At 39.6% G+C, this 12,854-nt stretch overlaps 1 protein-coding gene across 8 annotated transcripts in view; it reads left to right on the top strand.

The window, feature by feature from the left end:
• furina (furin (paired basic amino acid cleaving enzyme) a) overlaps positions 1-12,854 on the top strand; it is a 71,603-nt gene that overhangs the window by 46,370 nt on the left and 12,379 nt on the right. For all 8 annotated transcript variants that reach the window (XM_046385708.1, XM_046385656.1, XM_046385684.1 and 5 more), the window contains 2 exons: positions 6,810-6,898; positions 11,515-11,687. In XM_046385708.1, coding sequence (XP_046241664.1) covers positions 6,810-6,898; positions 11,515-11,687 — 262 coding nt within the window. The remainder of the gene's footprint in view (positions 1-6,809; positions 6,899-11,514; positions 11,688-12,854) is intronic.

Below are 12,854 nucleotides of genomic sequence, written 5' to 3'. Positions count from 1 at the left end.
TTTATGGGAACCAAACTAATTGAATGCGGAAGCCTATGGGTTTTGTTTTTATTTGTCCAAGACACTTTAATTTTCTGTCATTTAATGCTTTGTACTCCCCACAATCGGGCAGTTGCTTCCTCATATGAATCCTGCCCACATCTCAGAATTGATGGTTTTGTTTTTTTGTCTCTTAAATCACACAGGCGCCACCAGGGCATTTCTATAGCCTGGGTAAGTAGAGTAAATCTACACCAGGATTAAGGTAGTGTGCGAAGAAAACAGCTTTATTGCTGTGGCCTCTGCAGATGACATTAGGACTTGTTTACCACCACAGTGATGTCTTGCAGAGAATTGATTGAGTTAAGTTTGTCAGCATTAATGAAACAGAGCAAATGTCTTGGCTCTGGAGGGCCCTTGCTTGTCTTCCTTCGTTCGCCTGCCTCCCTTCTGACTTTAATTTCTGATTTGCTGTAATCTGCTTTTTGTTGGCCACTGGCCTGAGAGGCTTTCTTTTTATCTCAAGGCTCACTACGATTATGGGTGATAGGCAGAGAAGATTATAGCTGCATGGATGGAAATCAAATGTCAACAACATAAACAGGGGACCTGGACCGGGCACCATGAAAGCCAGAGGGATGCAGTCAGAGCTACAGAATTAACATAACAAAACTAATGTTGTGTCAGCTCCTTAGAGGTTTTGTGGAACATACAAGAGGTGGAGGCTTATTGTGCAAAGTGCATAATTGTTTTCAAACTGAGAATAAAGTATGCTACTTTGGGGCAGACCCACTCACACAGTTATCAGTAAAAGTTTTGAATAACATGCAAACAGTACAGACAATATGCTGCGCTTTCTCATTCAGCCCAATTGAGTGTTTTGTGCCAGTGCCTGAAACTGTTTTCCCTAAATGGTGAAATTTCTTGTGGAGGAATGTGGAAGAACAACCTCCAGTGCAGCTCCACAGATTCACAATCTATGCCAAGGCACGCTTAAGCTCTTCTGGTGGCTCATAGTGGCCCAGAGCCCAGCCAAGACACTTACTATTGATGTTTCCTTCATTTTAGCTGTACCTCTTTCCAACTCCCGCTCACCTCAGCCCTTATCTCTTGCCACCCAGCCCTCTGTGTCTTCCTTGTGGCAGGAACATTTGAGAAGGCGTATATTCGTGTGTGTGTGTTTCTCTTATTTTTACAGTGGGTTGCTGCAGATGCATGTGTAAACAACCTGTGGGCGGCCATGAAAATGCGTAAGGTTGTGTAAGACTGTAAGCGTCTGTTCCCTGCAGAAAGCCTAACTCTGTTCACCTCTATAAAGCTGTCTTTCTTTCCCAGCATACGGGAAGCAACAAGGATGGCTCAGTAGCAATGTGACCATTCACCCTCATGTTTATCTAAGACGGCATGTGATCTAGAGTTTCCCTCTCCCGGGTTTCCTCTGACTACTATCAGGGTGATTTCCAAGATTCTTTCCACTTTTCTGGATTTTACCTAGATAAACTGGCAAAAGAAATACTCTACTTATAGCCTCCTGAATTAGAGCACATCTAGCTTTCAATATAACTTAAGATGTATCTAAGTCACACTATTCAACATGTGCGATAAACTTTAATGACAATGTTTCACAGTTTTAAAAAAAAAGAAAGCAGCAAACTTAGTTTATAAAGCAAGGGGTGCAGTGCAGACTGACCCCACATGTGAATTCAGAAATGTTTATACACAGCGATGGATGTAGGGACATACTCAACAGTACTGCAAACAGCAGAGTGATTAATTTTCACCAGACTCATTAATCTCTTTCTCTTGACATTTTATTCATATTCCTCCTTTTACCATGTTCTATAAACATCACCAGACCTTTTGTCCTGAAGGCCAGCTCATTAGTAAATTGGCAGAACTATTAACAGCCTGAAGAGCACATCAGTTGCACAGATTTACCTTTGAGGTTCAGTGCAGCCCAGAGACTAATGACCAGCAAATGGCGCCATCCATGGCCTCAAGAGGCTCAGTCATCTTTCATTTTAATAATTAAGATGATGCAAGAGAGGAAAAAAACAAGTGACTGAAAGATATTGTGTTCCAGACTCCAAATATGGACAAGATTGTTTCATTTTTTTTTAAGATGTCTTGCTGTAAAATCATGAATTTATATGCATGGGAAATTTCAGGAGCCAAATGTAGAACTTGTCAAGTATTGCCCATCACATATCTTATTCAGTGTCTGTGTGATTTCTTTGAGTTATTTGAGCTCTTGTACCCAAATTGTGTTTTTTTTTTTGTTTTTCTTTTTTTTGTATTTTACTGCAGCGCCAAATAAGCTGACTCTGTGGCATCTTTAGACAACTGCTGCATGTTTTGCGGCACAAGAAAATCTGCCACATCTGCGTCACATCTTTAAGCCAAAAAGCTGCTTTTGTGCCATTTTCTTTTTTCTTTTTTTTAAGTTTGGTTGCAGACTTTATCCAGATCCACAGACACAGTTTGGATGTATATGTATGACAATAGCGTGTCTCTTTAGGAAGTCTCCAGAGAGGGTCAGTTTAGGCTTTGCACAGTGATAATGGTTCTGCCATCTGCCAGTATGAATGCTGATCATGTTTTTTGCCTCAGGCTTGCAGCCAACTGTACTTTTCTGTAACTTGAGTTAGTCTCTAAGTGTAGAATCTGCCATGGGGTTTGTTCTGGCTTTCATTGGAACAACACTTTATTCAAGTTGCTCTTTGTTCACCAAAGCCTCTTACTATCACTGTTACGTATGACACGAGAATCTAGAGTTATTGTACAGTGTATCGGATACAAACAGTGTTTTGAAGTGTCTGTTGAGATTCTGTTGTTCCTTTTTTCACAAAATTTTTTCAGTCAAGCTTTTTGGAAGATGAATTAGCGAAGTCTTGAAAGTGTTTTGAATAAAAAACAGATGTTATACAGACTGCTGACGTAAGTGTTTTGAGAGGAAAACTAACTGGTATGTACCTCTTGTGTCTTTAAAAGGACAGTTTGCATCATGTTGGTAATGCGGCAGGCAGCTTTGGTTTGGTTTGCTAGAAGCTTGTCTAACTTGATGGCGTGTTCACAGTATTACTGTAGTGTGTCGAGACATGAGACATCATTAAAAGAACAACCTGCACATTTTATTTATGTTAATATGATGTTAACCCAAGCTGCACTTTTATCTGTTTCTATCTGCTTATGTCTGTATTGAGTATTTTGTCAGAGCGGTTGTGATCTGGAGGCTTCAACAGTGCGTCTCCCTCATGGCTCTTGGTGCATGGAGAACTGTTTTCTCTCCTGATATGCTCCATGCAGCATAAATGTGAGTTTTTAAACTAACATCCTCCATATGTTAAGTTGAAAACGGTCTTTTCAAAACCCTGGACTTGTGCAATGAAAAAATATGTGCTTAACCTTCCATGATATGAGAGTTCTTGACTTATTCATAACCTCATACTTCAGTTGGTGTAGGTAGTTGTTGAATAGTTACTGAAAATGTTTAGGTTTAGAGCATCAAAGGATAATAGTTGTTTGTTTTAAGAAGAGGAAGCAGTTGAGAGTTAAGACTTCTGAGAGTCTGAGCCCTTGTGTCAGGCAGATATTTCAGCACTGATAATTACTCAGTGTGACTTGTTAACAACCGACTGAACAGTGCGTGCTTGTAGCGACAGATAGCTCTTTGTTCCTGCAGACAATGTCTGGATGCGGTTTCACTTCATGTGATGGTCTCATGCAATGTGCTGCCACTTCTTTAGTCTCCTCTCTAAACCCTGGCCCTGGAGGATGGATCCAGGTTTGGTTTCATGTAATGTCAGTCTCATCAGGGCGTCTGATCAGTAGAAATGTGTGCATAGAGACAAATTGAAGACATTTAGTTATGCTTTGCTCTCATTCTCAGAAGAATGGTACCTCCCTCAGGCCTTTCATTGTGACTGATCATTCTGTTGACAGATGAACTCAGAGTTTCTAATTAGCTGTGGTATAATTCTGCATTTGGGGATCTGGGCCTTATGCTATTTTTTTTTTTTTTTATACTGTAGCAATTTCAATGAAGTCTTTTAATGTCTTAGGCTTGTGTGTGTACTGTTGCATGTAGTGTTACTGTGATCAATAACATCTAATTAAACATCAGAGTAGGTTCAAGAGTTTTAGTTTATAAAGAGCACCAAATTAATTGCCCTGCATAGCCATTTATTTTGTGCTGATGCCTGAATGAATTGATTTGGTTTCAGATCCCATTTTAGTTTTAAGTTATTCCAGTATTTTGCACCTTTTGTTCTTGAAAACTCAACACCAATCAATTTGATTGGCTATTTTGCTTTGGTAGAATAAAACTAGATAGTTGATTAATCAGTCACATCATCATTAGTCAAGAACATAACATGCAACTCTTTTGATAATCATTCAAATCAGTTTTTAAGTAAAAATGCCAAAATACTTTGTATTTTTGCTCTCTGTAGTCTGGGAGCAAAGAAGATGTTTTTTTGCTCCTGGGTCAAACTCTGATCTTTAGGGCTAAACTCTTTGCCTTTCCTGTACTGCTAAACTGACAACCTGTGGCTTATTGCTGACTGTCACTCTACTGCTTCTGCTCACTCGCACTCACTTGCTCAACCACACACAACCTACACACACACACCATCCTATTTCTTAAAGGGGTGATGACACTTCTTGTGAAACACGGTTCTCACTTTATCGTAGTAAATGTAAAAGTAAGTCGTTCTAAGAAAAAGTTAATGTGCATCTGCTTTCGCTTGGTGGTCTGCACTCACTTTAATTCAGATGAATCACTGGGTATGTTGTTTGAGCTTTTTTGTCACAACAAAATAACAGTTGACCTTGAATGCCATTTGCTTTACTAAAAATTGTTGATTGGATACACATTGTGCAGTTCTACTCAGTATGTACAAATCAATAGTTGAATTAACATGTCTATGTCAGAGACTAATGTAAGTCATGTTTGATTAATAGCTGAGAGCAGGCTGCTTTCACAGCGGCATTTCACACAAGTGTTTGACCCACCGATGTACTCTTCTTTTCATTTTTTATAGACCCGAATCATGAGTGGGAGCAGTAAAAGGCTGTCTTCTTGTATCCATTTTATCACTCCCAAAAACCTAACCTGATTATGCAAGTGGTTCTTGCATGTTCAGATTCTGAAACCCAGAGCTTTACCTCTTTGTATGCTACGACTCGGTCTACTGTATAAGTGACTGTAATTAATATGCCAAAAGAAAGTTCTGAAAAAGACTCAGCTGAGATGCAGAGGAATAGGCCCGTGCATGCCCGGCATCCCATCGCAGACAAATCATCACAAACACGGTGGTGTAGGACATATGAGTCCAAAGTCAACAGTCAAGTCTCTTCCAGGAATGTCAAGATAAAGTTCTATGGAAGATTGTCCAGATGACGTGTGTGTGTGTGTGTGTGTGTATTCAGCAGTCTGCGTGGCCTGTGCCTCCATCCAGCTGACAATGTTGTGACACATTGGAGATGCAGTATATTTGTCCACTGTGGTATTGACATTAACTTTTGCCCTCTCTGCTATTTACTGTGTCTTAAGAATATTCTACAGACCAGAAGGTGATTTACAACACTCTGACCTTCTGTCATTATATCTGTGTCTTTAATGAAAGCAGAGGTCTTCAGGATTCTCTCAATTGGTTAAGATAAATGCGTTATTGCCTCTGTTGATCTGATCTTTACATTACATTACATTACACTTCATTTAGAAGATGCTTTTATCCAAAGTGACTTACAGAATAACACGGGTCAGTACAGTAGAATTAGTCCAAAGCATTAAGAGCTAAAACATAATTAAAAATGCTTAAGTAGAAGAGTGAAAAGCAGGAGAATATGAAAGAGTGAAGGGGCGTTGGAGGGTTAGGGTTGTTAGGAGATCTCTTCATCTCTCCCTTGTGTTTACAGTTTAAATTCCACTTAAGGAAATTTAGTCCAGATGATTATTGATTTCTTTAATAATAATTAATAACTGATATCAGCAGCTGTGACTGAGAATGATGTTAGATTTCCATATCCTGAAGGCAGATAAACTGAGTCAAATGAGGATGTCTAATGATGATTGGCTGGATACCCGCTGTGCCTTATCAGAAGACTGCTGGCTTCGATAGCCTGTTCAGTAGTGAATGTCCAGTTTTCTTGTTGTTTCCTAGCATGGCATGGCAGTGTTGCCCAGACTCCAGCATTCCTGTCTGAGAATGGCTTAGCTCCAGAGGGGGTTGCATTGAAGGGTTGCACCACGATTTGAAGGACATAAAGAGTTCATGTCCATGCGGCAGACCAATGAGAATGCACCTGCCTGGAATGTGATGATCATACCCTCTGTAGCAGCTTCTTGGACCTTGATACTGTGGTGCCTGGAGCTACATCTTACTGCAGAGGCTCAGCTTTAGTGAAGGGCCCATTGTCAAAATGGCAAATCTAATTCACAATTTCCTCCCTTGTGTGACGGTTGTATGTCATCTTATTTCCCCTTTTCCCATGACGAGAATCAAGCCCCATAGGCATTCCAAGGTTACTGAATCCAGAAGGCCATAGATAATGTACAGTGGTCTCCACTCATCGGTTGAATGTTTTCTTTTGGACAAATGGGAATTCAGATTTGTTTAAAGAAATTAAAGCCAAGAACCTGTCTGTATGAGTTTGTTTTGTCTCAGTCTATAGCTCAACCACGGCACAGTAAGGAACACATTCTTTCACCACTGAGTGTTGTTAGACATGTACAGTAACTGGGAATATGTATACAATAAAGTGCTGAATGACACTTACAAGGATATGTACAACATACGTCTCACTTTCTCATTTTTCCTTCTCTCCAGGCATGGAACGCGATGTGCAGGAGAGGTGGCAGCGGTAGCCAACAATGGCTTCTGTGGAGTCGGTGTGGCATACAACGCCAAGATTGGAGGTATGGTCTATAAAAACAAGTATATGACTGACTTGTTTTCACAGGGGTAAAACTTAGTTTCATCTCTTGTTTTCTTTTTTTACTGCCAGAATAGCTGAAATACTTCTTCTGCAGTGCCAGTGTTATTTTCAGTGCATTCCCAGGAACAGCATGACACCGAATCTTGTTCAGCATCCCCACGATTCTGATGTGGATTCCTGGCGCACTAAATGTATTGGTTACAGTATTCAAAAAGCGCAGTGATATGCAGTTTCTGAAATGGTTCGCTGCCGTAGCTTTGAGAAAGTCTGTGTTCCCTTAATGTCAAATTTACAGTTCTCACATTGTATATGAGTTAAACAAAAATGGCTGATAAAACTCACCTCTTATGCTCTCTCCCCTATGTATCTGCTGTAAATGGCTGCAGACAAAACATTATAGATACCCTTCAGTACACAGTGAAGTGCAAAACCACCCAGCCACAGAAAATACCAGAGCTGAATTAATACCCCACCGCCAACAACATTATGCACTTCACGAGGGTGGGGTTTATTTCGTAGCTGCTGTGCTGGCTTGCATTAGGCTGTACAGATGTCCCCAATAAAGTGGCGGCTCAGAGTATTTTGAGACATCTTGTTGTGCTGGTGGCGTCTCCAAAGAAGTGGAAGAAAGAGATAGCGGGGGGCCTCGGAGTTTGACTGTAGCACTGCAAACTTGAAAACACTGTCTTTATAGTTTGTTGAAGGCAAAACGCCCACTTTAAGGTTTTTTTTGAAGCCATGTCACAGAGGGACCGAAGTCAAATCGACAGAACACACATTTGGCAGGGTCTCGTTGACACCCCGCTGTGATGTCAGCCCCCTGCTGTTCTCAAGCGACGCAAGCCTGATACTGGTGTCACTCTGGCCAATGACATTTCATCACCAAGTGTGTGTCTGCCAAGTGTCACCTTTCTTTATTTTTAAGAAAGTTCAGATAACCTGTTGGGTTGGTTTCAGTTTCTGGTTTACTCTCTCGTCTTTTTCAGCTTATCGATTGTGAGTATATGGTTCTTTTCCCTTTTTTTAATCATTATAAATTGAATACTTCAGAGATTTGGACAAAAACAGGCTCTTTTTTTGCTCTTTTCTTGACTAGAGTTTCAAAAAGAATAGCTGTTGTTTACAGAGATATGTAATAGCAGATTAATTGATTATGAAAACAGTTGTTACAGTGCTCACAGTTGGACTAAAACATGATTATTTATTTATTTATTTTATTTGCATGGCTATGCAGTGAGCATGCAGTTCTATATATTCAGATGAAAAGTCTCAATACTACAGTCGATGGCACCGTCATTGGAGAACATCATGATTTAATGATGGAAGATTATCATTAGTTTAGATTATTTGTCTGAGTCAGAGACAGCTACACATGCACACACGTGGCAGAAGAAGATAAAATATATAAGCATGGCAAAATATATTGAAATATTAATATATTAGTATAATATATTAGTTAGTGATCCCATCATTCAAAAGATGCTTCAGTGACTTAATAAAATAAAATAAAATTAACTTAATAAAATTTATAACTATTTTCTATTGTAACTTTTTTGTTATTATCTAAACGCATTAAATGTATTTCATTTCACTTAAGCTTTTTCTTCCAGTTTGAGTCTAAAATTGAGGCCACATTATGTTGGCTATCAGGATTAAAAGTAGTTGTTGGCATGGTCACAGTGCTGCTACTTGAGCACATGTGGTTTATATTTGTGATTGCTTATTTGTAGTTCCTGCACCGAGGAGGATGTGTTGTAATGTCTGTCGTGTGCTCTGCTGATTCCAGGATGTAATATAATGTTGTGCGGTCCTTTTAACTGTCTTATTGCCTCTTTGCTTATCTCGGTAGCAACCAGCCTGCATCCTGCTCTCATAAAGTTTAAACCCCATCAATAAAGTGATATTACTCTGTGCTTTAAGAACATTCCAGATGGCAAGTGGGACTATACCACGTGGCATTTAGCTTTCCTAACAAGTGAGCTGTGCTACAAGTGTAGAATAAGAAACTAGAAGAGTCCAAACACTCAAAATAAACAAACAAACCAAAAAAATTCCCCAGCATATTTCTGTTTCCTTGAACTGTGAAGTTTGTGAGTCGCTCTTGGCACTGCAAGCTCTGCAAAATATGTGTCAAGGTAAATGTTTCAGTCTTAATCCCATATTTTATTACCAATAAGATTACCATTACATATGAGAACATTAAGACTCAAATAAGAGGCACATTTGTATCTTTGAAAACATTTCATACATTCAGATCTTGTTTTCAGATGTCTGAATCAAATGTTTTCATTTTTAAAACCTCAGTTCACAACTTTCAAACTTCCATTTAAACATGTGATTCTAATCTAAACTCATAACTGCCAGGTGTGAGATTCAAGGGATGAATTTTTGCCAAAAACGTGCTAAACAGTCGCTGAATACAAAACTGCTGCACACACAGCATGAAAGTGCACTGGTCCAGATGCAAGTCCTTCAATAGCTCTAAACAATGTGAAGCCTGACAGACAAATGCCCTTCATAACATCAGAAGCAAAAGCCAAGAACCCAACTTGTTAAAACCAAAGCAGCAGGTCCAGCTTATTCAAAGTGGTGGTCAGGCCAGGGAGGATATAGTTGGAAAGGCAGAATGTAGAAGAGCAGTGCATAAGCTTCTGTGCTCCCCATTTGCCTATTTGCCCCTTTGCCAACATTCAGCATTGAGCCAGGAGACTCCTGTGAAATATTTCCATTCTAGTTTCAAACACATATTGGCTGGCTTAGACCGGCCAAGGTTCCCAAGTTTGTCTGAGGTAAAACTGGTTCTTCAGATGAACTGCAAAAAAGAAAATCAGTTCCAATAATAGTACAATGGATTAATCTACTACATTACCTCAATTGTCGGTTTAGAGCTGCTGTCCCTGAATGTGAATCTTCTCCGAAATTTTCATTTCATTTGTCAACTTGCTGATAACATTTAAAGGAATAATTCAAACATATTTATTGACTTTCTTGCTAAGAGTTAGATGAGAAGATCAGTTCCACTCTGATATGTATCAGTTAAATGTTAGTCTACAGCTTCATATCAAACCTTCAAATCTTAAGTATTACAAGCTTATTTTTTGAATACATAATTTTGAATGTAAATTAGTGAACTTTAGAGGTGTTTATACATGGATTTTGATATCTTTGTACAGAGCCAGGCCACCTGTTGCTCTGTGTCTCCAGTTGTCATGCTAAGCTAAGCTAACCAGCTGTAACTTCATATTTACCATACATATGTGACAGTGGTATTAATGTTGTCATCAACGCTCTGCAAGAAAGCAATAAAGTGTGTCTCTGAAAAAATATGAACTAGTCCTTTAAAAATTAGTCCAGATTTCTTGCTTATTTTGTATTTATTGTTGTTGTTATTTTTAATAATTTTATTTTTCGATTTCTGACAGTTAATGAGCTACTAATAACTCCTAGTATTGGAAGCTTTACAATGTTGTACTGTGCACCAAGTTAAAAGAACTGATTGGTCCTTGGTGTATTATGAACCTCTGGTTTTTGGGATAAGTCCTGGGGTGGGGACTGGAGATTCGTGAGTCTCCTCCTTGCATCTCATGGCCGTTTCACAGAAGTGCCGGCTGCCATGGAAACACTAGCAGCTCAGTGCCTGTTTGATGCTTTTGGAGGACTTCAAAGAGCCAGTGCTTGGTTGCTTTAACCCACATAGAGCAGCATGGAGCAACCTGCCCTGCAATGCATCAAAGGGGGAAATTATTTTGTATATTTTTTTTTTTTTACATGTCTTTGACTTCTCACCACTTTTCTGTGGAATAACGTTGCTTAGACAGAACAAGTTGCTGCTTCTTCTGGAGCTGAAATAATTGGTTCGGACAAGCACCACACTCTCTGTATGCTTTGTTTTGTTTTTGTAAATGTTTTATCTGTGGCATAAATAAGCCTTAAATTGATACTTTCCACTAAACATGAGTTTTTCACCTCTTAAACCATAAGTAAATCTCTCATTAAATTTACACTCAGGCAGTTGCACCATTTTCATCCAGACACATAGAAACACAGGAAAATAACTGATGCATTCTTTCATCTTTTCATCTGAAATTTCAGTCTCAGATGTCTGCTCACAGTGGAGTAGGCAGTTCACCCACAATGCTGTTGATGCCATTCAATTTCTATTTTTTTTCAAACCACCTCAAAAGTCCAAGGAAATCAATGAAGATAGTGTTGATTTAACCTGGTACGTTTCGTGAGGACATAGCAGTGGATTTACGAATAACAAACACCATGTGCTGCATGAGCTGTGCAAACACACCCAGTTACAGAGTTACAGCATTGCAAACAACATATGCATGTGTACATATGCAACTAAACACCACAGCAGCATTGTTTTCTTCCTGGAACATGTGTTAAATCTTGCTGACCACACAGTCGGTTAAACATAGCTAAATGAATTAAAGCACTTAGCTGCAAAGTAGAGGAACAGGAGCAACAGAGGTAACTCCAGGTTAACTCCACAGCAAATGACATCAATTGATCTACATACTAAGAAAATATTGTGTGTGTGTGTCTGTATGTGTACATATTTGTGTCCGTTGGTGAATGTGAGTGCAGGTGTGCGTATGCTGGACGGTGAGGTGACTGACATGGTGGAGGCCCAGTCTCTCAGTCTAAATCCCCAACACATCGATATCTACAGCGCCAGCTGGGGTCCAGAGGATGACGGCAAAACTGTCGATGGGCCTGCCAAACTCGCTAAAGAAGCCTTCCTGCGTGGAGTTACTGAGGTGTGTGTGTGTTTGTGTGAGAGAAATTATTTGCTGCCTGTGTGTGGCTTCCTTTCAGCAGTCAGTAATTGAACTGTTCAAGCATGAGAGGACACAAGCAGGAAGAACAAAGCAGTTTTTGACCCTGACAATTAGGAACGGAAGGGAATGTCCTCTAAAAAGCCACCAGGGATGAAAATCTTGGAAAATGAATAGAAAAATGAAAGGGACGCTTCTCAAACTGCCAGCTCATCTTTTATCTCAAAGCTCTTTCATTCTGTTTGCATGAGGTCTCTTCAAATGGGAAAGTGTTTTTTTAAATCAAGGTTGTTTTTAGAAACCCAATCATACGTTACTGGAGCTTTAAATGACTTGACTGGCATTTCTAATCAAAGGCTCCCAGATGCATTTCTAACTATATGCATATACAAGTTAAAAGATTTTTTTAAGGGGGTAATTTTGAAAACCAGTCTGTCAGCATCTAACACTATGACAATCTGAATATTAACCAAAAAAAGGGACCACACTGCTGTGTAACTGGCCAACACTTGTTTTCATGCATGGGGAGGTGTCAGATATGTAAAATGAACAAGTCAACAGATTAATAAGCATACCGATCACACCCCAGGCTCTCACATCTGCACTCCATGAATAAACACATCCATCCAGCTAACACTGACTCATGTTATAGAACAGTAGGATTCAAGGCATGTGCCATAAAGCTGATTGGAACCGCTGACACTGACTACTAAGATAATTGCCACAGTGACAGCGCTGTCAGATGGTGGTGTGGGTGGTGCATAGCTGAGTTTGATCAATGCTGAGAGAGACAGTTCCACTCAATACAATAAAGAGGCTCTTAGATGAAAATTATTGCACTTCAAAGACTGAGAGGTTGGATGATTTATCACAATGAGCTGTTGTCATATAGTGCCTTTTTGTATTGCACCGCTGTCATGTGATATTTAGCTCTTTAATTTACTGAGTGATCACACTGGCCTCTGTGATGTATGCTGCGTTTTAATGGGCCCTTTTCCAAATGAGACCCGGAATTAATTTGGCCTCCTATAATTGGGATTCCTATTAAAGAGTGAATGAGATTTTTATCCAATGACCAGTGGCGTGAGTGAGTGAGTGAATGAATGCGTGTGAATGGTCTGTGATTGTCTTTCTCGGTTTGTCTGAATG

This window comes from Scatophagus argus, chromosome 1, assembly GCF_020382885.2.
Source record: "Scatophagus argus isolate fScaArg1 chromosome 1, fScaArg1.pri, whole genome shotgun sequence".
Lineage (NCBI taxonomy): Eukaryota > Metazoa > Chordata > Actinopteri > Scatophagidae > Scatophagus > Scatophagus argus.
Note: the sequence above shows the minus strand (reverse complement) of the source record. Positions and strands in the feature narration are given on the sequence as shown.